This window comes from Podarcis muralis, chromosome 3 (genome assembly GCF_964188315.1).
Source record: "Podarcis muralis chromosome 3, rPodMur119.hap1.1, whole genome shotgun sequence".
Classification (NCBI taxonomy): domain Eukaryota; kingdom Metazoa; phylum Chordata; class Lepidosauria; order Squamata; family Lacertidae; genus Podarcis; species Podarcis muralis.
Window position 1 is genome coordinate 120,799,780 of NC_135657.1, and position 24,946 is coordinate 120,824,725.

Sequence of the window (24,946 nt, forward strand, 5' to 3'; positions counted from 1 at the left end):
CTCCCCAATTTTTAAAGAGGCATATAGCAAAGAAACAACTTTCCAAAATATACAGTAGACTTGATTTATCTTAAAGCAGATGTTTTCAGCCACTTTTGTGCAGATAACCATTTGCACAATGCCCCCTTTGGTTGCACAATGTGGGAGGGGGGTAGTCTGTGTGGGCTCATTTCATGGGTAAGACAGTTTTGTCAATGATGGGATAGTTTCAAAACCTGAGTAATACAAACATTAGCCCAGTTTGTATTAGGAGTAGTGTGTTTATCTGCTACAAACTCAGTATTCCATGTTGGTGAATCAAGAAGTGGAATGGAAAGTAAAGTTAATGAGACAAAAAATCTTTGAATCAGCAAATAAAACTGGGAAGCTTCTGGCATGGCAGCTGAGAAAACGTCAAAGTCAAAATTTAATTAGTAAAATCAGGATAGGGGAACAGCTGACGGAAGATCCAAAAGAAATAAGAAAAGCCTTTCAAGGATTCTATAAGGAACTTTACAGGAAAGAAAAAGAAGATATAAGAAAGATAGAAAGATATCTGGAAATTTACAAAGGAAAACAGATATCATTGGAGGAAAGAGAACAATTAAACGCCCCAATAACCAATCAAGAAATCCAAAAGTCAATAAAGAAGATGAAACAAGGTAAAGCCCCAGGACCGGATGGGTTAACCTCTAAGTATTATAAATCACTTGGTGAGCAGCTAGTACCTGTTCTAGGGGAAGTAATGAATGCTATTTACAAGGAAAAGGGAAAATACCAAACTCCTGGAAGGAGGCTTACATAACGTTGATCCCCAAACAAGATACGGACCATCAGAGTTAAAAATTTCAGACCGATATCATTGTTAAACAATGACTATAAACTTTTTGCGGACATCTTGGCCAACAGATTGAAGACAATATTAAATGATTTAATTCATAAAGACCAGGGAGGTTTCTTGCCAGGTAGGCAATTGAAGGATAATGTGAGACATATTATTAATATATTGGAATACCTGGAAGTAAGAAATGATAAGCCAGCCATACTGATGTTCATCAATGCTGAAAAAGCATTTGATAATGTATCCTGGTCATTTATGAAGAAGAGTATAGAAAAGATGGGGCTCTGTGGCACCTTTTTAAAAGGAATTGAGGAAATTTACTCAGAGCAGAAAGCAAAATTAATTGTGAACAACACCTTAACAGACTCATTTGACATTACAAAGGGTACCAGACAAGGCTGCCCACTATCTCCGCTGCTTTTTATCAGTGTATTAGAAGTACTAATAAATTGCCTGAGAGGAAGAACAGAGATAAAAGGGGTCAAAATAGGCGCCAAAGAATTCAAACTTAAGGCCTACGCGGATGACTTGGTATTAACCTTAGAAGAACCTCAAGAAAGTGTAAAAATAGCATTGGAAGAAATGGGAAAATTTGGGCAACTGGCAGGATTTAAATTGAATAAGACAAAGACGAAAATGTTAGGCAAAAATTTAGAAAAAAGTGAAGTAGAAAGGTTAGAACAAGAAACTGAAATCAAGGTGGTCAAAAAAGTTAAATATTTGGGAATTTGGATGTCGGCAAAGAACATAAACTTATTCAGTGACAATTACCAACCAGTTTGGAAGGAGATTAAAAGAGATTTAGAAATATGGGACAGACTAAAGCTGTCAATGACTGGAAGAATGTCAGCGATCAAAATGAACTTATTACCAAAAATGGTATTTTTGTTCCAGACAATCCCGATAATAAGAGGTTTAAGACAATTTAAAGAGTGGCAAAAGACTCTCTCGCGTTTTATATGGCAAGGGAGAAGACCAAGGATCAAATTTATTTATTTATTTTTAAAAGATATTTATTAAGGTTTTTAAAGTCCAAGGATCAAATTTAAAATACTGACAGATAAGAAAGAAAGAGGGGGGTTCGCTGTACCTGATCTGAAACTCTATAATGAAGCAGCGTGTTTATGTTGGATAAAGGAGTGGATAACCCAGGAGAACCCAGATTTGTTAGATTTGGAGTAGCACAACAATAGATTTGGATGGCACTCCTATCTTTGGTATGGTAAGGCAAAAGTGCATAAAGGGTTTACAAATCATGTGATAAGGGGTGCTCTATTTGAAGTCTGGGACAGAAACAAGAATTTGTTGGAAAGGAAAACACTGTGGTGGGTGTCACCAATTGATATGTTAACAGTTCAAAAACTGAACATAGAAGGGAGAGGGGCCACCTATGAGGAGATTCTGATGAAGGCCGAAAAAGGTTGGAAATTGAAGCCTTATGATTGTATTGCTGGAAAATTGACAGGATGGTTGCAATACCATCAAGTCAATGATGTTTTTAAAGAGGACAAAAAATTAGGATTTGAAGACAAAAAATCGAAATTTCAAATAGACATTATAGAAAGTAAGTCTAAACTACTTTCAAAAATGTATAATCTCCTATTAGAATGGAATACAAAAGACGAACTTATAAAAGAGGCTATGATAAAATGGGCTATTGATCTAGGACACAACATAGACTATGATGTATGGGCCAAACTCTGGAATGAGAGTATAAAATTCACCGCTTGTTCTGCCTTAAAAGAGAATGTTATGAAGATGGTCTATCGTTGGTATCTTACTCCCACCAAATTGGCAAAAATGTACAGAACTAGTAGTAAAACTTGCTGGAAATGCAAGGAAAAGGATGGCGACTTCTTTCATATGTGGTGGTCATGTAATAAATTAAAAGAGTTCTGGGAATCGATTTATAACGAGTTAAAAAAGATGTTTAAGTATAGCTTTCCCAAAAAGGTAAAGTGACCCCTGACCATTAGGTCCAGTCGTGACCGACTCTGGGGCTGTGGCGCTCATCTTGCTTTATTGGCCGAGGGAGCCGGCGTACTAGAAGTAAAATTCAGTAAGTTTCTTAGGCCTGCTCTTAGGTAAAGGTAAAGGTACCCCTGCCCGTACGGGCCAGGTCTTGACAGACTCTAGGGTTGTGCGCCCATCTCACTTAAGAGGCCGGGGGCCAGCGCTGTCCAGAGACACTTCCGGGTCACGTGGCCAGCGTGACATCGCTGCTCTGGCGAGCCAGAGCCGCACACGGAAACGCCGTTTACCTTCCTGCTAGTAAGCGGTCCCTATTTATCTACTTGCACCCGGGGGTGCTTTCGAACTGCTAGGTTGGCAGGCGCTGGGACCGAGCAATGGGAGCGCACCCTGCCGCGGGGATTCGAACAGCCGACCTTTCGATCGGCAAGCCCTAGGCGCTGAGGCTTTTACCCCCAGGCCTGCTCTTGGATACATTCAAATTTCAAACTTGAAAAAAAATGGTTGCATCTTTTTTGCAATTTAACTTTGCAAGCTTTCCCACAATTTTTAAAAAGATACTGTTACATCATGGAATGTTTGTTATATTCTAATTCTTAGAAGTGAAAGCCATCAACAACAGAATGTTGACACGGTGCACTTTGTGAGAAAATTGGTTTACACCTATACAAATGGATGCAAAAGCTATTGTTTCAGCTAATGTTTAACATTGCATCCTGCAACATCAACAGAATGCATTGTGACCAAATATTGAAATAAGTATACAGTGGTACCTCAGTTTACGAACTTAATCCGTTCTGGAACTCCGTTCTTAAACCGAATCTGTTCTTAAACTGAAGTGCGCTTTCCCTAATGAGGCCTCCCGCCACCGGTACCCTTCCACCGTTCGGATTCCATTCTTAGACCGAGGTAAAGTTCACAAACCGGGACACTACTTCCAGTTTTGTGGAGTTCGTAAACCGAATAGTTCATAAACAGGACTGTTCTTAAACCGAGGTACCACTGTATGGAGCAACTGAAATTAACTTTACACAGCTTCAGAAGGTGGCAAGGAAACTGTAAATTCAGATACAGATAGGTAGCCGTGTTGGTCTGCCATAGTCAAAACAAAAAAATTTCCTTCCAGTAGCACCTTAAAGACCAACTAAGTTAGTTCTTGGTATGAGCTTTCGTGTGCATGCAGGTATCTGAAGAAGTGTGCATGCACACGAAAGCTCATACCAAGAACTAACTTAGTTGGTCTTTAAGGTGCTACTGGAAGGAATTTTTTTTGTTTTGTAAATTCAGAGAAACTACAAGACATTCCTACATGCCACATTATCCAGCACTGCCTTTACCATTCAACTTTGGAAGACCTCCATCAAGGTATCTGCTGTAATAGCTTGTAACAGTAATAAACTTTTCAATCCTTTTTGAAAAAACAAAATCATCTGTGAAGCTTTGTTGTTAAGAGGGAATGAAGTTATAGGAGTAGAGTCACTCTCTAAAGAGTTTAAGAAATAAACTCCAGCTGTTTTACTGACCTTCCTGGACACTGGTGTCCTCCTCCTCCAAATGCCACAAAACCTTCCAAGGAAACATTTTTCTCTAAATTTGCTTCTTTCCAACGATCCTGTGTGATGAAAATTCCCTTTCTCAAAATCAACTTTGTGGTAAATAAGCTTAATAACAAACATGACCTTCTATTTGGCAAAGCATGGAGTAAGAAGCTACTTTTGTGAGTTTATTTTAAACATTCATAAATTCTAGATCCGGAAGAGAGATAGCAGGGAAGCTTAAAGTGCAGCAAGTGCGGCTGCAGATGTTTTGACGCTCAAAAGCTTCTCTTAGAATCCCAAGAATCCTTGTGATAGCAATGTAAACAAGAACTTGGCTCTCATTTGAATAAAAGGTCTACTTTCAATACCCATGGTTGTGGTTATTTTTAAAATAATTCTCCTTTCCCCAATACTTTCCTCAGTACAAACTATTATGGCAGTACAAGCTGTTATGACCTTTAGCCATGCCTAAGGAGAAGCATTCCAGTTCCTCTATGGTAGGCAAGTCCAACCTCAAGGAGGCTGCGACTGGCAGTGATCTACCACCCTCCAAAGTCATTTAAGTTTATTAAATATGAACAAGTACCGTAACTAAACAAGTGAGAAAAGTCAAACTATATTTTTATATTAGTTTGCACAGATCTGAGGAACCAGCTTCTCTCTGTGTGTGTTAACTCTTTCCCTCCCTCCCTCCCTCCGTCCCTCCCTGTTCTCCCTCCCCCTGCCTCCCACACACACAGCATCCTCACTCTCTCCCTCCACCTCAGTCTTTCTGCTTCTGGAGCTTTTCATTCAATCATGTTATTGCCCCCACCCCTAAGTTAGTACCCCGCAGGAACACCCTGCCCCCACAAACATCCCAGCCCTCCCTCAGGGCACTGCGTCCCCCTCACACCACCACTGGCGCTCTACCCCCCCCCCCCCAGAGCACAGTGCAGAGCAGGCATTGGGGAAGGAAGGCAAGCCTACTTCCATGGCTGGAGGAGGAGGAGGAGCTGAGGCTTGCATGAGACTGACAGTAGCAGCGGCGGCTGCTGCGTCCCAGGCTGCAGAGAAAGGCTTTTCTTTCTCAGCCTGCGACTGATGAAAATCGGTCAGCGATTCCCAAGTCAATCGTGATCAGTGTGTTGGAAATGCCTGCTCCATGAGAACCATGTCCACACAGAAAGTCAGTGCCTTGTAGTGATTCATGTTGGACTACAACCTGGAAGACCAGTGTTCAAATTCCCAGTCAACCATGAAGCTCCCTGGCTCCCTTGGGTCAGTCACGGTGTGGTGGATGACCCTTGCTCCAAAAAACATGGTCAAAATTAAAGGGTTCAGGAGTTCAGACCAGACCAAATGTCATAAAATCATCCACAGACTTTACTAAAACAAAACCCTATGAAAGAGAGAAACTCCAAATAGCTCAAAAGGTAAGAAAACAACAAACACTAACTTATCCAGCTAATTAACATAAACACACTTAAATCTCAGTAGGCTGAGCAATGGAACAAGATGCTATCAGAAGCCCAGCCTCTGCTTGGCTGGCTGCCAAGAGCTCCCACCAACCCAGGTTTTATGGGGACTTAGACCTCTTCCACCCAATTACCGTATTTTTTGCTCTATAAGACTCACTTTTCCCCTCCTAAAAAGTAAGGGGAATTGTGTGTGCGTCTTATGGAGCGAATGCAGGCTGTGCAGCTATCCCAGAAGCCAGAACAGCAAGAGGGATCGCTGCTTTCACTACGCAGAGATCCCTCTTGCTGTTCTGGCTTCTGAGATTCAGAATATTTTCCCCCCTGTTTTCCTCCTCCAAAAACTAGGTGCGTCTTATGGTCTGGTGCGTCTTATAGAGCGAAAAATACAGTACCTTGTGACACCGGTCTTGAAGCCTTAACGGGAAACAGCTGTATCTAAGCTCATTATCTCTGAGGTTCTAACTCATTTCCATATAATTTTTAAAGAATCATTTTTTAATTAGTTTTCCAATATACCCCCAATAATAGCCAAATTATAATAATAACAATTAAATCCCAAATTATACAATTATCAAAGTGCCAATCAACTTCCAATTAATACATTTTAGTTAAAGTGGCTCCCCGCATGGTGGTTTGGGTGTATTTCCGATTCTATATCACTGCGTCCCATAAACTTAATTGTCAATTACATTTCAGTTATAATAATAATAATCCCATAGTCAACAGCTACATAATTAATGGTTTCCATTTTTGATGTTGTAATATATAAATTTATAAAGCTTCAAAACTATTATCTTTATTCTGCCCTGCGTGTGAAAACTGTTATATCCATGGATATTTCTTCTGTCCATATATGGTGTTGTCTCTTTCACTTCTTAGCTGTTGTTTTCTCCCATCATGGCTTTGGACAGAACTGAATCTCCAAGTTTCTCAGAGGTCTTATCTCTCCGTCCCTTACTTCGATGTCTCGGAACAGGCAGCAGTCTGCTAGAAACCATTCTGTCTCACTAGTAAAACATGCCACAGATCTTTGCCATTTCCCCCTCCTTTAATACTCCTTTCCAGCTCCCAGAATCTCTGCAGTGTTCTTATCATAGTTCCTAAATTCTTTTCCTTCCAGCAAGAGATTTATGGCTCAATTAAACTTCATCTTAGATTACATTCCATCAGTAGCACACACAAAGGGTTGCCAGATCATAAATATATAAATGCTTCCTTCTCTCCAACCGACTCTCATGCCAAAGAAAATCTTAATTCAAACCTTTGATCCCTGTAGTTAGTATATTCAGCAGTATGTTGTTGCAACCCTTTTCCATCACATGCTGGTACAGTGGTACCTCGGATTACATACGCTTCAGGTTACAGACGCTCCAGGTTACAGACTCCGCTAACCCAGAAATAGTACCTCGGGTTAAGAACTTTGCTTCATGATGAGAACAAAAATCGTGCGGTGGCAGCGGGAGGCCCCATTAGATAAAGTGCTGCTTCATGTTAAGAACAGACCTCCGGAACGAATTAAGTACGTAACCAGATGTACCACTGTACTTTAAAGCCAATTAAAGATCCAATTAAATGGAGAACCTCTGCTTCTTTTTAAATTTTTAAACTTGTTTTCCAAATTTTAACAAATCAATCCAAACTATTTAAACATTTTTTAAATAAAAAAAATAGGCTTCCAGCTCCTGTTGCAAATATGTCCAATTCTTCCTGATGTTGCTGCTTCATTGTTCTTATTTAATCATCTTTTCATCCTTTTATTCGTTTTAATCCATTTATATAGCTATCCGCTCTTGTTGCCTTGCAGTCAGTTCTTCTGTTGTTTCCCAAACACATAAAAGTCCATTTCCCGTGTGCAGCCCTTCAGGCACTCTTTTCTCAGGTCTGGTGTGTAGAGGGATTAACTGCCATAATTCATTGTCCATTCACATTCCTCTCCTTTAAGGACTCCTTTGAAAGCAGTCCTTCCGTTCTTCAAGGACACACTGAGCCATAAATAAATCCCCAACAAGATGACCATTCCACCATTAAAACTCTGGGGATTATTTTCCACAGCCCACAGTTAAAAATCAAAGACACATATAAAATCTCTCCCCCCAGTGCAATTAGCAGACCCTCGTCCTTGCAAATCTCATCTCACTACAGATCAAGTCCAAGAATAATTTATATAAAATCCATACGTTTGAGAGGGGAGGGTATAGAAAAGCATTGTAAAACCCTTTATAGAGCATAAATCAATGGCTCCCACATTTCTTGATATCAGATAACATCATAACGCCTGCACACGATTCTTCCATTTTGTGGGGAGGTGGTCAGAAAATAAAAGACCCTTAAAAAACCACGAAAGCAAACATTGCCCCCCCCCCATCATTGTTCCTTACTGTTGTAAGAAATTTCGTGCTTGTTCAGTCATTCAGATACCTTCATTGCTCACATCCAGTCCATTCGGTAGCTGGTTAGTTGCAGCCCATTATCATATGCCACTTCAGGAGCGCCCCATAATTAATGCCAATATTCTGAATTCTTGAGGAACCATTCTCAAATCATGCTGCCGATGGATGGAGGCTCGTCCATGGCAGGGACACACTCCCAGGCAGAGATGTGAATAAGCGGCACCGCAGGATGCAGTGAACTCCCCAGAACCCCCCAGGAGCATTGCCAGGAATTTTGCCTCATAAATCCTGGCTTTCCCCTGCTTTCCCCAGAGGGCAGAGGAGAGCTAGCGCCATGAATCGTGGGTGTGGCCGGAAACCGAGAACCTCTGCTTCTTCACGGCAGCGTGGGAGGGTTTTTGCCAGGAGAAGTACGTTTGCACTCAGTGCCTCCCTGCCTCCCACATTCCATGCTGGAGCGAGAGCCAGGTACTGAGATGAACTGCAAGTGAAGTCCATTCCCCCGTCCCTTGGAGTAATTTGCAAGGAGGATTTGCCCTCTGTCATCCTTGTTTTTTGTTCACCTGCTGTCAGGGGGGCTGCCTCCATTAAGGCAGGCGGGATCGGAAGCCCCTAACCCATTCCCATAAACCAGTCTTAAAGGGGCGATGTCACCACACACAGCCACTCAGCCTAACCTTCCTCACAGGGTTGCTTAAGTTTTTTGGCAAAGGTGGGCTAAAAATGCAACCAGCATCAAATACATACATACATACATACATACATACATACATACATACATACTACACTCCACATCAGCTAGTGAGAAAAGAGAAAAACAAACGGCTCCCATGTTATAACTTACTGGTTTAAAAGTATTGGGCTCAGGAAAATATTTGGGGTTTCTATGAATCCAATATGGAGACAAGGCCAGCAGGTCACCAGCAGGGATAACAAAATTCTAAAAGCAGAAGAACATGCTCTTAATAATAATAACAATCATAACAATCATAACAACAATATATTTATTTATACTCCACCCATCTGGCTGGGTTTCCCCAGCTACTCTAGGCAGCTTCCAACAAAATATTAAAAATACAATAAAACATCAAACATTAAAAACTTCCCTAAACAGTGCTGCCTAATGCATACTTCAAACTCTGTTCCAACAAAGCCAGTCATTTATAAACATATTTATTTCACAAGAACACAGCAGATAATCCTGTCTATATGAGGTCACTAATAAAGGGATGCACTTAGGTAATAATTGATTGTTAGCCAGACCCTAAACACGAAGATGTACTGTACTTGCTAGCTTTTATCTATGATGCCTTCATTGGAGTAGAATCTCACATAAATTTCAGCATCCCTCATTACCTTCAAGACAGTGAAAGAGGCTGGAGAGGGTGTCATTTGTGCTAAATAGATGACTTGACAGGAATTTCTATGTGTATCTGTATGTTTCATACATTCAACAACATATTCATTTTGAAGATTATTGAATGAAGAACTGTGGTACACTATTACCGTCATTAACAAAACCTTACTTGAATTGTCATTGGAGCGATCACTTTCTTGATGATGGCACCTGGTGCCCTTAATCGTATTGTTTCCAAAATACACCACTTGATAAATGGGAACTTTTTTAGGTCATCTTCAGATAACTGGATGTTTTCTTTACCTGCAAAAGTCACATACAAAAGTCCAGTTACTGAAACACTGCAAGCTTTCCCATATCTTTATGTGAATTCACAGCCATGCAAGTGTGGGAACTCTTAATGAGAGCAGTAGAACTCAGGTTAAGTATAATGAGAGAAAGGTGGTGTGACTACGATCAAATTTTGGAGGAGAAGTTACAAATGTTAAACAGTTGAAACAATATTGATTCACTTTCCTCTCTGGCAGCCCTACCATATCAAATGTCTAGCAAACGACCTATAATCTTACTCAACAAGTGGGTTGTAAACTGCAGTAGAGGGTTGGGCCTTGCTTGCTTAGAAAGTGCAAGGCAGTGCTAGGTGGATGCCTTTGGCAGACCAGCACTTAGTTCATTTGGAGCACTTGGTTCATAACAGGCACCCTTCTCCTTTTTCTACCCACTGTGGGTTTCACTCATTTGACATGACAAGGATTCAGGCATTTCAACTTGCAATAAATTAATTAATAAATTTGTGAGTTCCCCAAAATACAATGAGTTCATGACAAGAGTTTTTATCTTATCTCCTTGGCAGCTTCCCTCATGCTTGGCAGGAAAATCCCATTGTTCAAGATAGCAGAACAAGTCATTGGCCTATAGTGTTAGAAAGTACCGTATTTTTCTGTGTATAAGACTAGGGGTTTTTTTACCAAAAAAATAAGGTTTAAAATTGGAGCATGTCTTATACACAGGTAGTGCTGAGGGGTGTTTTCTTAATTTGGAGTCCCCCAAAATAGGGGGCGCCTTATACATGGGGGCATCTTATTCATGAAAAAATATGGTATATTCTTCACAGATGCTACTGTATACCACTCCCTACACTCTTCAGTCTAGAAGATATAATTTCTGGCACCTGTTACTTCTTGTAGCAGTAGGGACCTTTTATGTCTTAGTTTAGAGTTATGAATAGATTACAATATTCATAATTAATGCTGCCACACACCCAAATAATTTTGTTTCTCTCTCTTTTCTTGCAATAAAAGAAAGCTTTGCTTTAGTCAGGTCTGGACCTACATTCTTGGGTTACACACAAACTATTCAGACCCATTCAAGGACAGTGCCTGGTTCATCTCTACCAAAAGTTCCCCCTCCTCTCAAGGTGTGTTTAAAGGGATACTTGGGTGACAGGTTCATACACAAGGTTTTCCAATAGACATGTATGTTTAATAATAGGCAGGATTTGACACTTCTTCACAAGCGTATTCTTCTGGCCAATTCCCATGTGGTTTAAAAACAAACAAACTAAGATATGTGCATAGATTAATCCCAGTTGGAACATAAGTGTAGTTATACAAATGTCTACTTCAATATCAAGAAGTACCTGGGGCATATGTCTCAACACTAAAACAATAAGCATTTTGTGATCCTCAAATTGCATCCAATACCAATTCACTGCTTACTGCTATGTCTAAATTAATTTGGTGAAATCCTTCAGATCAAAGCCTATGATAGATGCACATAGATGCAGATATGCAGACTGTTCCAAACAGTTCCGATGTCATAGTAAGGCATTTAGGCATATTTACCTGATTTTCTATAAACCGGTTCTAGTTCATCCATGACTTTTTTGTAAACAGAAGGTTGAGATAGAATAAATGCTAGTGTCCAGAATGAAACCTAAAGAAAGACCAGAGGAAATGGTCATAGAATGACCTGAGGAAATTACACATTAACCCATAGAATTTGTTGTCACTGTGAGTGCTGACAGCCACTACCTCAGATGTCTTTAAAGTGGGATTGGACAGATTCACATGGAATGGGTTTATCAATGGCTCCTAGTCTAAGTGGCTAACCTGCTATATTCAGAGGTAGCAAGTCTCTGAATATCAGCGGCTATAACCCTCATGTCCTTCTAGTGGGCTTTCAGGAGCATCTCATTGTACACGATGGGACTAGACAGCCAGGACTCCTCTTATTCTCTTCCTAATGATTAAACAGTATGTACATTTGTTTGTTTGTTTTTAAAGTTATTTTTATTATTATTATTTCCCCCCATTCTTTATGATCACACTTTCATCTAGGGATGTCGAATAACTTACAAAAAAATCATTCAGTTGAAACTCTAACAATAACGTGCATCAAAATCCTCCTCCTATTAGTTATACATAGCAGTATATACTTTTGTCCCTACTCATTTATCCTTTTTTTTAATTCCCCCCTTCCTCCCTCCCCTTTACCCCTCCCTCCAAAACTTGTTCTTTCTTCATATCTTTAACCATGTACACAGATTATTCATTCTAATTTGGATGCTTGGGTTGGCTTCCCCCCATGCTATCCAGTTCCTATAACTTGTCCTTTTATCCAAAATCTTTTGACATTTGTTTTCCCATGTATCTTCCGTCATTACCTGTTCAAATATATCAGATTGTATATATTCAAAAACATCGTCATTCCATTTTTCCATTGTCGATTTATCATTTTCTTTCCATCCTAATACAATAACAAGCATACCAGCTAAGATCATAATTTTATACCAATCTTGCTCTTTTCTTTCTGTTTTACTATTCTCCAGTATTCCTGAGATAAGCATTTCTCTATTGACTTCTATTTTAACCCGAAATACATCAGAAATAACCTATATAATCTTTTGCCAATATTCCTTTACACAAATGCACTCCCATCACATATGTGCATATACCCTAACTCTTGACCACAATGCCAACATCTTTTAACTATATATGCCAGTTGCACCGGGGTTCTATACCATTTCAATAGGAATTTCCTACTTAATTCTTTATATTTATCTTATTCTTTTTATTTTATCTGTACTCTTCATCATCTCTTGGACCGTATTCAAATGAAACAGCCCTTCCCGCTCCCATTTATTCTGAATTATCCTTATCATCCTTTCCTTACTTCTTATCATTAATTTATGGGGGATCCAGGGCACAGTCCTTCAATGGCTGCGCTCGTTTCTCTCTGGTCGGGGACAGAGGGTGGCGCTTGGGGGGGGATTGTCATCGCGCCACTCCTTGGTGTGTGGAGTGCCTCAGGGTGCGATTCTCTCCCCGATGCTTTTTAACATCTTTATGCGCCCCCTCGCCCAGCTTGTCCGGAGTTTTGGGCTGGGTTGCCATCAGTATGCCGATGACACCCAACTCTATCTGTTGATGGACGGCCACCCTGACTCGGCCCAAGATACACTGACCAGGTGTCTGGAAGCTGTGGCTGGATGGTTATGTGGGAGCCGGTTGAAGTTAAATCCTTCGAAGACAGAGGTCCTTTGGCTGGGACGGAGCGATATGGGATTGAGGGGGCAACTCCCATCTCTTGCGGGGGTGCAATTAGTGCCAACATCATCCATTAAGAGTTTGGGTGTAATCTTCGATACCTCCCTCTCTATGGAGGCGCAGATTACAGCTATAACAAAGGCGGCATTTTTTCATCTCCGCCAAGCTAAGCAGTTGGCTCCTTATCTCTCTCGCCCTGACCTAGCCACTGTGATCCACGCGACGGTCACCTCCAGACTGGATTATTGTAACTCGCTCTACGTGGGGCTGCCCTTGAGACTGACCCAGAAACTCCAGCGGGTGCAGAATGCCGCGGCGAGACTCATTATGGGGTCTTCGCTGCGAGATCATATCCATCCGGTATTATACCAGTTACACTGGCTCCCGGTGGAGTACAGGATCAGGTTTAAGGTGCTGGTTTTAACCTTTAAAGCCCTATACGGCCTAGGACCCTCGTACCTACGGGACCGCCTCTCCTGGTATGTCCCACAGAGAAATCTACGGTCTGCAAATAAAAACATCCTAAAGATCCCAGGCCACAAAGAGGTTAGGCTGGCCTCAACTAGAGCCAGGGTCTTCTTGGTCGCGGCTCCAATCTGGTGGAACACTCTGTCACAAGAGACTAGGGCCCTGCAGGACCTGACATCCTTCCGCAGGGCCTGCAAGACAGAGCTGTTGCACCAGGCCTTTGGTCAGGGCGCAGCCTGACCCCCTCCTCTGGCAATCGGCAATCTGCACAGAATTTGGCTTGATGGTTGCCATTAATTTGATTTTAATTTGATTTAATTAATTTTATAATGAATGATTTAGAATGTCGGATTATTTTGATTGTTGTTAGCCGCCCTGAGCCCAGCTTCGGCTGGGGAGGGCGGGATATAAATAAAATTTATTATTATTATTATTATTATTATTATTATTATATACCATGCTTGCTATCCCTTTCTCTGTTAATTGTCTTTTGTTAAGTATTTCATCAATTACGGATCCTGACCTCATCATATCCTCTATTTTTTCCGCTTCTATTAATTTATATAGCCCTTGCACTTCCAACCAATATTGTTTTCCTACTTTCTCCAAAATGCTATTTTTTGTCCTTAACTTCCTGTCTTCATCTAACACATCTTTTAATTTATTGAATCCATGTTCTTCTAATTTCTTCCACCATCCAGGATCTGTATCACTCTTATCTATATATTTTAATGGAGCTCACTTTGAATATATAGGCATCCATTTCTTATTCCACTTCTTCCAAATTGCTGCAGCTATTTTCCTAGGTCCTGTCGTCTTCTTACATGCCATCTGTATATCTCTGATAAAGATCCCCTCTCTTCCTATTCCATTATTTATTTCATTCTCCATCCTAACCATTTGATCTTATCATTATAATCAATATCTATTAAATATTTCAACTGGAACACTTCATAATAAAATTCTAAATTTGATATCCCCCATCCCATCAGGGACGCGGGTGGCGCTGTGGGTAAAACCTCAGTGCCTAGGACTTGCCGATTGCATGGTCGGCGGTTCGAATCCCTGCGGTGGGGTGCGCTCCCGTCGTTCGGTCCCAGCGCCTGCCAACCTAGCAGTTCGAAAGCACCCCCGGGTGCAAGTAGATAAATAGGGACCGCTTACCAGCGGGAAGGTAAACGGCGTTTCCGTGTGCTGCGCTGGCTCGCCAGATGCAGCTTGTCACGCTGGCCACGTGACCCGGAAGTGTCTGCAGACAGCGCTGGCCCCCGGCCTGTAGAGTGAGATGAGCGCACAACCCTAGAGTCTGGCAAGACTGGCCCGTACGGGCAGGGGTACCTTTACCTTTACTATCCCATCTCCTCCTGAGGGGAGTAGTTTACTATATCTGGTGTTCTGGCAACAGTATGTACGTGATCTAGCCAAATGTAATTTTTATTAGACTCAACTGTTTTTGCTTCAGTATCTGAAACCGGAATGTATGGGACCTAAAATCTGTGGGAGATCCGCAGTCAAACAATGCTCATAAGTATATGAAGGGGTTAAAGACCACAAAGTTCAAATTGCTAGAGTAGACTAACTGATCTCACATCCCTCTGAACAGTCTCATTAGGGAGGTGGTGGACTCTGCTTCCTTGCAGGTTTTTAAGCAGAGATTGGATGGCCATCTGCCATGGATACTTTAGAATCCTGAACTGCAAAGGGTTGGACTAGATGGCCCTTGGGGTACCTTCCAACTCTACAATTCTATGATTCTATGACATGCCTCATCTCAGCTACTTGCTGTTTTTTCTTAAATATTAAATATACTTAATATCTCTTCTTAACAATACACTATCATAAAATTGCATAACTGTGGTTGGATTACATATTTAAAATTTGCTTCTAGTCCCAGAGCTCCTCTTTGGCTGGCTCCCTGTGTACAGCAGGAAGAGAAAGTGACTCTGGGATGCCCCTTCTTTCGAAGGGGCACTCATTTGCTTTTCTACACAAGGAAGGGAAGATCATAGAATCATTGGGGGGGGGGGGAGACTTGACACAGGGCTGCTGTTTTCAATGTGCGTTCAGAATAATGCCTAGCCTCTAAAACCTGTTAAGGCATTATGCGTAATATTCTTAAGGGTTCCGAGATGAAACGTTCATGCGTCATGTTACGATGGGATTCAGAATCTTTTGTTACTGAATCAATCTCTCCTGCAAATTTTGCCTCAGATGAAGGGGAGGAAGAACCCCAAAGGATAGTGCTTCCTTTATTCCCCGCTCTTAAGAATATGTTCTTGACAGCATCCTCAGATACCTATGGATTCTCCTCAAAAACTGCCGCCTAATCCAGAAATCCCACCTTAGTGAGACCCAGAGAAAGAAGTAGCATTACCAGAATGCCTGCCTCACATACAAAAGCAGAGTGCTGTCCCTTGAATTGAGGATGGCAATATCAGGTTCAAGATTTGTGAGGCCCTGTGCACAGCCCATTTTTGTGGGGCGGGGCTGAATGTGCCTTTGCACTGCGGTCACCCCTCCCCAAACAATTTTTGCTGTAAGCCAGGCAGAGGGGGAAGATTATGATAATAATGAGGCCTCTGAATTAGGTGGAAGCTCCTCCTCATGTGCCCAGTCCCTGACACTCTTCTTTCCATCTGGGTCCCATGATAACTGCCCAGGCAAGTCCTTCCCTCCAGAAAGGGAGAGAGGAGTTAAAATCATAACCAACGGGATTTGAAAGTGGGTGGGCCCTTCCAACTCCACCCAGGGCTCTTTGTCTGCAGAGTGAGAAGAAGTTACACCAGTCTCTGCTTGCATCAGACCCCAACTTAGAAGGTTGCTTAATACCTTTCTTTCTATAAGGACAAGAGACTTACTCTTTTAAAAAATGCGACCTCAGAGTCTGGGGCCCCGGTTGCTGGCATGGGCCCTGGTGCAATTATTCTGATTTCCTGGTGTTCAAACAAATCACCTTATCAGTCACATGCCTGACTTCACTCACTGGCTATAAACATCAACACAGGAGCAGCTAGCCCAGGTCATTTGAAAGAAAATACATAGAAATTGCACATTATTTCATAACTTTCTTCCTGGAAGGGCTAGTGTGATGGCCTGGGAATCCGATTCAGAGGCTGAACCGGAGGAATCCCAGCCTGCACAGGAGTCCCCGCCTCCAGGGCCGGCTGAACTGGGGCAGGGCCTTGATTCTGAGGAGCCTGCACCTGTGCCGGATCCTCAGGAGCAGGCACCAGGCGAATCCATTCTGGCTCCAGAGGTGGTTGAGGACTCAGTGCCTACAGGTGAGCCTCCCCCTGGGCCCAGTAACCCTTCAGCCTCTCCTGAACTGCAGAGGCTCAGGGCAGAGAGGCGAAGGGAACTGGTTTCTCCCAGGAGGAGTGCTCGCCTTAAGGCCAGGAGAGGCGGGGCTCCTGGGGGCCGGGACCGCCCCTGGCCTCAGAGAAGATAAAGGCCAGTCAGCCCGGTCCCAGGTTGCGGGAGCAACGTCGTCATTGAAGAGCTGTTTCGGCCAGCATCCAGTCCTGTTCCTTCAGTGTTCCTGTTCCCCGCCCGGCTTCCTGCTTCTGACCTTCCAGCGTTCCTGTTCCCCGACCGGCTCCCTGCTTCTGATCTTCGAGTGTTCCTGTCCCCGCCCGGCTCCCTGCTTCGGACCTCGCCTCGCACCTTGTGAACTATTTCCAGGCTAGTGACTCAGGACTGAACTTTGACTACGGTAACAGTAACCTTCCCCCCAGGACCAGCACAGCTAGAGACTTACCGTATATTTTGCCCCATAGGGCGCACCGGCCCATAAGGCGCACCTAGTTTTTTGGGGGGGAAATAAAGGGGAAAAAATTATTTCCCCCCCAGGCGCGAGGCTGGGGCGGGGGAAGCCCGAGCTTCCCCTGACCCCAGCCCCCAGAACAGGCTGCTCTCCGCAAGCCGTGGGAGCCCTCCCGCGGCTTGCGCAGAGCTACCCGAAGCCCCGGCGCGACCGCTCAGTGCGACAGGGCTTCGGGATAAGAGGCAGCTCTACGCAAGCCGGGGGAGTCCTCCCGCGGCTTGCGCAGAGCTACCCGAAGCCCTGGCGCGACTGCTCAGCGCGCCGGGCTTCGGGGTGCAGGCAGCTCTGCGCAAGCCAGGGGAGCCCGGCGGGAACTCCCGCGGGCTCCCAAGGCTTGCGGATAGCTTCCTGAAGCCTGGAGAGCGAGAGGGGTCGGTGCGCACCGACCCCTCTCGCTCTCCATTCTTCAGCGAAAGCCTGCATTCGCCCCATAGGACGCACACACATTTCCCCTTTGTTTTTGGAGGGGGAAAAGTGCGTCCTATAGGGCAAAAAATACGGTACTTTTCTAAGAAACTGAAGGCTCAGAAAATTGCCTGCCAGTGGCTCCTTGATTCACTTTACTCACTGAAGGAAGCATACTTTCTGTCTCATACTTACAGGAATTGCATTAGCTTGAGATGCCCAAAGGAGTAAGAGGCCATAATTAGCACTGAAGGTCTTTCCTTGCAAAGTGTCTAGGACATGTTGCCAAAGTGTCTGTTAAAATCAGAAGAACACAGACCAAATAAAAATAGCATACACTAATGGGGTAACAAGTCATTCTCACAGAGCAGCCATATTTTACTTTGAACCCAAGCTATTTCTATAACAAGCTGACTTACACCGGCCACTGGCTATCAAGTGCTTTTTATTTTAAATTTTGTAGAATTGTAGAATCATGGAGTTGGAAGGGACCCTGAGGATCATCTAGTCCAACTCCCTGCAATGCAGGAATATGCAGCTGTCCCATACAGGGATCGAACCTGTTATCATGGTGCACCATGCTCTAACCAATTTCCTCCTTGTGAAAGAGGCTATTTTAATGCCTCTTTTGCTGGGAAGGTGAGAGAAATTTCATGGGGCAGGGGATGAGGAGGAACATGTGTGTGTGGCTGTTTCCCCATACACTGCAAGTTTTACTATGGAAGAGGTGGCCCTGCCTTCTCTTGCAGAGGTGTGAGGCGCTGCACACACACAAGCTTTCTTCCTTACACCATTTTCTAGAATGCCCAAGTGACCACACTTCCTTCAGGTACAGATGATGGGGAAAGAGACAAAAGTGTCAAATCTGTTGCCTCATGCTAGCTGGTATTTCCCCGTGCTCTGCTCATCACCAATTTCATTTGGATTTTAATGTGAGCCCTGCCTGATCCACACTTGAAGAAACAAGAGCCAAGCCAAAACACAGTTAACCTTCAAATTTTGTAAAAATTCTCTGAATTGTGTGACGCAGTTCTCCAGTCAAATAATGTGTACAGAAATGTGTATATTAAGGGAAGGGGTGCATAAAAATGCATATATTAGTGAAAATAACATATAAAATATTATTGTACTAAAATGCATTGACTATTATTTATTATTATTATTATTATTATTATTATTATTATTATTATTATGGATCTCTTGGGGGAAAATGTTTAGAGTGGGCAAAATCGCATGCATGTATGTATTTGAACAAATTTGCACTAAAAGCTTGGCTGTTTTCCATGAGGACTTTTTTCCTTAAGCAAAATGATTCTGAACTGAACTGTTTCGGAAGTGATTCAGAAACTGACCTATTCTTTCATCCCTAACTGCCACCTAGGTGGGAGAGATAGGCACTGATGGTCAGACCACAAAGAAGCCCAAGCACAAGAGTTATTTTTAATGATTCCATGCTTCTAAATATTTGTTAAATGGAAATAGGTACATTTTACATCTTCAAGGTGACAGTAGGGAAGAAATGTGTACACCCTACACGCCCTTGTTTATTGTCATTGTATGTTTTATTGCTGCTAGCTGCTTTTAATTGCCAGACAGAGTACCGTACTTTTCCGTCTATAGGATGCCCCCATGTATACGACGCCCCCTATTTTGGGGTGCTATAATTTAAGAAAATGGGGGGAGATGGCTATATTACCAGAGTTGCTGAGCTATTTTGGGGGGGAGGATTGCCTACAGTTGCTGCGTCTTTGGGGGGGGGGATTGCTTTTGGGAAGGATTGTGCAGAGTTGTTGGGCTTTTGGGGGGGATTGCCCATGGGGGGGGGGGGTGTACAGAAAATCACTAACCCTAAAGACAAGAGCTCAGAATTGCTCACGTCGCAGAAGCCGACAAGCACCTGCCCATTTGCAAACACAAGCTGGAAACCAAACACCCAATTGCCGCAGCGGCAGCCAATCCAAGGCAGGCCTTGACGCAGCAACCAATCACTCACCAAATCGCCATTTACAAGCTGCAGCTTGTGGCTGCAACCAATCACCCGGTCCCCCAATGTACTGCCCGTGTATTAGACAAGCTCTATTTTTAAACACTATTTTGGAGTAAAAAACCCTCGTCTAATACATGGAAAAGTACGGTAAATCTGTGCTCTTGTTATGCCAAAACTAAAGAAACACCACTGCGACATTGCTAGAAAGAACCCTTGATCCAGTACATGCTGAGTCTTGGAATGGGGAAATACACAACCAGAACATACAAAAACCATGTGAGGAAAATGTCTTATGGCAGCTCTGGAGCTTGTGTAATGTTCTGCAATTGATGGGGTATGTGGCAATGGAATGAGGGGGTAGCATTAGATTCAAATGTGTTCCTCCCCATATTTCTCACCCACATGCTGCCCACAGCTCAACCCCTTCATTTGCTCCACCAACGTATCTCTGTTAGCAGAATGGCTAGTGGCCTATCTGGCATTCTGCCGAAATAGTGACAGCCTGCTGATGCCCAGAGCATTGTTTGGTGGGCAGAGCAGCCAGAAAAGAGAAGCCTTCAGCCAGTTGCTCCTGATAAACTAGGCTTACAGTCAGCTGCTCCCACGGTTGGTTGAGCTAGACTGATACTTATGAATTGGAAGAATACAGATACGATCCTCCTTAATCAATGGCTTGACAACATGGCAACATATGAACAGACAGCTTATAGACGCAGACTTTTTTTGAATAGATACAGTGATATTTCGAATGAGTTTGCAACTTTGCACAGAATATATTAGGTTATTGATGAATATATGTGTATTAGGATAATAAGAATATACATATCTGCATGGTATATGTATAGTAATATAACAGTATTTTTTAATATTCTCTCTCACTTTTTTCTTTCCTCCTTTTTTCCACTGTATGAATGAAATTATCTTATTTAATTATTATTTATTATTTATTATTATTATTATTAAATGTTTGGTCGACCTTGATTCCAGTAGTCTCCACATAAGGCTGACCCTATGAAGAGCAAACTCCATCTCTGCTCCTGCAATTCCCAAGTTTCCTTTTGCTTTGGCATTAGAGGTAACCACCAAGCTACAGCGAGGTCACCAGAATTAGATATTGACTGTGGTTTTTATTTCATGCTTGCAAGTTGCCTTGCAGGCTGCTGCCAATAGGAAGAGCAGGATTATACCTTCAGAAGTAAGGCCTGCCTTTGAGATCACAAGGGTGCTTTCATCCTGATGTCAGTGCTCTGAGTTCCAACTGGCATCACCTCAGCTGGTGCTTTTCATATATAACCACAGCTGGGGAACTTTGTGGGTTACAGATAGCAGGGTCAGGCTCCTAGCTAGTTTAGCTATACATGGTATATGCTTCTTTTACATATAGCCACAGTGTTATTTAGTTGCCCAACTAATAGTAACTTGGGGAGTTACTAATTATAGGTTGCCTAATTATCAGCTTGTCTGATGCCCAAGTCGTGGTGCCTGCTTCCCATTAGGACTGGTGGGGCAGAGGCAAGGAAGGTAACATCAGATGGACCCCTTGCTCCTACATCAGATAGCTGTTTAAGTGAAACTTCTGGAACCCTAAAACATTGGTACAATTGCTAATAACACATGTTCATATCTCTTCTATAGGTATACTTAGAAGGAAATCCCACTGTGCTCAAGTTTAGTCTTACACACACACACACACACACACACGAGCATAGCCTTCACCAGCTTATTTTTTACAGGCTATTATAGATAAACTCACAGAAGAGCCAATAGAAAAAAAGGAAGAAAAGCACCCCTGTTGCCATTTTGTAGTCTAGGAAGACGCCTCAGGTTGTAGATGACAGGTGGCCCATAGGACTGCCCCCCCCCCCTTACAGACTGTTAGGCAATGAGGAGGGATTCTGTTGGACTCCAGCTGGAGGACCACAGGCTCTCTTTCCCTCTCTGGCGTCAAAGCAACGCCTCACTCCTCACTCTTCATTGGCTTGCGCAGCACCTGGCTTAGTATTTTATAAATAATAATATTAACATGAAAAGCCTTATGGAAGGTTTACCTTAGAACTGTCATCTGAAGGATTAGTTTCCTCTGCATGCAAGACAACTTTTTCAAAACTTTTTAGGAGCCACTTCTTTGATTTAGACCATTTTCTAGGAAGCAAAAAGGAAAACAAACCCTTATGAAATATATATGATTATCTGTACTCAGGAAATAATTCTAAACAATTTTCCCATAATTTTTTAAACTTTCAAGTAATGCTCAGTTGCAGAAGTTCAGCAGAACGCAGTGTCAGGTGCTTGCCCTGCTTTTGAGCAATAAGGCTCAGCAACCCTGACCTTTGCTCTGTTCTTTCCAGGCTCATCCCACGTCAATATTTTTGGCTCTGGAGCCTTTCCAGGCAAAACCTGCTCTTCAAAGTTCAATTGGAGCAAACGGCAACCGGTGGAAAACCCAAAGTGACATTTGCTCAGATTAAGCACTAAACAGTGCGGTTTTGTGGGGAAAGCTCTGGGGCAAAAAATCCAACACTCAGGCATGGAGCTTTAAAGTCTGGACCTCTGCCTGGAAAGAGCATGGCAAAAGGTAAGTGTGGATGAGCCCTTGAGCAACCAAATCTGCTCACAGTTCAAGGCACCACATTAAGGTGCTGCTTTCTGTTTATTCTGGCTAGGAAGAATGGTTCTTCTCCTAACTGGCTGGCATAAAGAGAGCGTGCTGCCAGAAGAAAGAGTGGTGATATCCTGTCAGTGAATATAAGGAATAAAACTCTAGTGGGACAAACTCAGAGGGTAGTCTCTCAATTTTAATTTTTATGTGGTTTTATTGTATATAGATACTGTTGTTGTAAACCACTTAAATGTTTTCATGATATGTAAAGGAAAAAGAAATACACCTCTCTTCCCCCCCTACTCTCTTTCATTCCCACTGGGGTTTTCCCCTTCCTCACAATAATGAATGGAGCCATTACACCCCACAGGAGGAGAAAGAAAGAAGCTCCCAGTTCATGCTGGTCAGTAAGATTGAAAGGACCTGCCATGCTGGCCTTCCTGAACAGGGTGCGTTGAAAAAGAAGGAATAGTACTACCACTGCCCCTTTTGTCACTACTGGAGAATTGCCAGCAGAATCAGGGAAGGCTTTCTGCTTGAGGCAGAACCACTTCTAATCCCAACTCTGATCGCAGGGCAAGTACTTTCACTTTTATGAGAAGCCCTGCAGGATTTCTCAGAAGAGCCTTATGAAGTGTAGGTGGGTGCCCACAAGGCAAGATTCAGTGATAACAGCAAGAACCTTTATTGAACTACATAACTGGGAAACAGGGGCAAAGAAACTGCTTATATACATTCCTGAAAGCCTGGGCCACTCCCACTCTCAACGTGATTGGATGTCTAAACTTCCAAACTGCGAATCATGACTCAGAGTTCAAGGGCCAATGGCAGAGGCCCAAATCCTGAAATGTTCTGTGATTGGACATCATGTATCGAATCAGAATACAGGAGCTCAGAATCCTTAGTCCAGACTCAAGCTCAGGCAAACACAGACCACTAAATATATAACACCTTACAAGAAGGGGGAAGATCCAATAAGGGCTTGTTGCAGGCCAGGATCTAAAGGATTTCTTAGGCATACAAAAGCACTTCTAACTTAGTTGGTCTTTAAGGTGCTACTGGAAGGATTTTTTTTTTGTTCTAAATACATGGTGAGCTACTGCAGACTGGCTCACAGCTAACTCCCAGAAAAGAAAGAGCCATCTTTGGAACATCCTTCCACTCTGCTCAGGCAGTTTGTCAACTCATGATGCAGTTAAGGTTAACCAGGATTTCCCTTACTACCTATCTCTATTTTCATTGAGGTGAGGATTAAATGACCACAATTATTTTTTGAAAAAAGTTTAGCATCTGTTTCCAGATAGCCAAAACTGCACTTGGCCTAAATTTGCTCCCATTCAAGCAGGTTCCATAGCAGGGCCATGAGGCAAGCTCGCCTTGAGCGACAGAAGCCCACCAGGCAGTGCCCCATGGAGTCCTGCCACCTCTGGAGTAGCGGCACCCAGAGCAGCAATGGTTTCTGCAAAGATCTCACATAGCACATGAGAACTTGTGAGATTTCAGCGAGATCTCGCCAGAAGCCAGCACAACTGCTGGTGCTTTGTGAGTGCCGCTGTGCAATGCGGGTAAGGCAGGCTTCAGCAGTGGCGGGGGAGAGGAGCATAATCAGAGGTGGGGCAGCAAGGTGGCACATTTACGTTTCTCCTCCGGGGGTAAAACAGGATGCACTGCCCCTGTTCCATAACATCACACTAAGCTGACTCTGTGCTCACACCTCTTCACAGAATGCAGGGTCCCCTCTTTGTTGTAGTGTAAATCTAGCAAATCAAAAGTGAACTTTGCGCATACTAGTTAGGCTCCCCAAATAGCTACTGCAAGCAGTCTTGGATCCAATGACTATAGGAGTATGCCAGTTGGAGGGAAAGCATGCCATCATATACGGTACGTTGTCTATGGATTACACCCATAATATTGTAGACATAAGCAACAGGAATCTGAGGACAGTCTAAGCTAGAACATGAATTTCTGGATAAATTTATATTGTCAAACAGAAACACTACTCCCTTACTTCAAAAAATATTTTGGAAGTTGGGTAGCATATTCAAAATCATCATCAAAGTTCTGATAGTGCTCCTCAAACTCCTTGACATTATCCCTGGTGGTCAAAAATATGTCTTTTCCAAACAGGGTGTTCACTGTTGATGGGAACATGATGTGCCTGCAATGGGAGAAAAGGTATAGTTGTGGACTGGAGGAAAATAATGTTAGAATCCACTTGGAATGGTCAGCTGTTGGCTATACTGGTTTCATACAACTAAAGTAAAAATAGTAAAGTAAAAAGTAAAGTAAAAATAGGTGAAATAGATTGTAGTGGATAAACTTCTGCTGTATAGGGCTTTAAAGGTTAAAACCAGCACCTTAAACCTGATCCTGTACTCCACCAGGGGCCAATGCAGCTAGTATAGCACTGGGTAAATGTGATCCCACAGCGAAGATCCCGTAAGGAGTCTCGCTGAGGCATTCTGCACCCGCTGGAGTTGCTGGATCAGTTTCAAGGGCAGCCCCACATAGAGTGAGTTACAATAATCAAGCCTGGAGGTGACCATCACATGGATCACAGTGGTGAGGTCAAGGTGAGAG

General features: G+C 42.9%; 1 protein-coding gene across 5 annotated transcripts in view; it reads right to left on the minus strand.

Moving 5' to 3' along the window:
• CYP39A1 (cytochrome P450 family 39 subfamily A member 1) overlaps positions 1-24,946 on the minus strand; it is a 46,371-nt gene that overhangs the window by 9,282 nt on the left and 12,143 nt on the right. For 4 of the 5 annotated variants that reach the window (XM_077926610.1, XM_028721849.2, XM_028721847.2 and 1 more), the window contains exons 4-10: positions 24,375-24,524; positions 21,816-21,909; positions 17,976-18,074; positions 11,381-11,471; positions 9,706-9,839; positions 9,024-9,119; positions 4,315-4,403 (exon numbers count right to left, since the gene is read on the minus strand). In XM_077926610.1, the coding sequence (XP_077782736.1) occupies positions 4,315-4,403; positions 9,024-9,119; positions 9,706-9,839; positions 11,381-11,471; positions 17,976-18,074; positions 21,816-21,909; positions 24,375-24,524 (753 nt within the window). The remainder of the gene's footprint in view (positions 1-4,314; positions 4,404-9,023; positions 9,120-9,705; positions 9,840-11,380; positions 11,472-17,975; positions 18,075-21,815; positions 21,910-24,374; positions 24,525-24,946) is intronic. The other variant, XM_028721851.2, reaches the window with a different exon arrangement.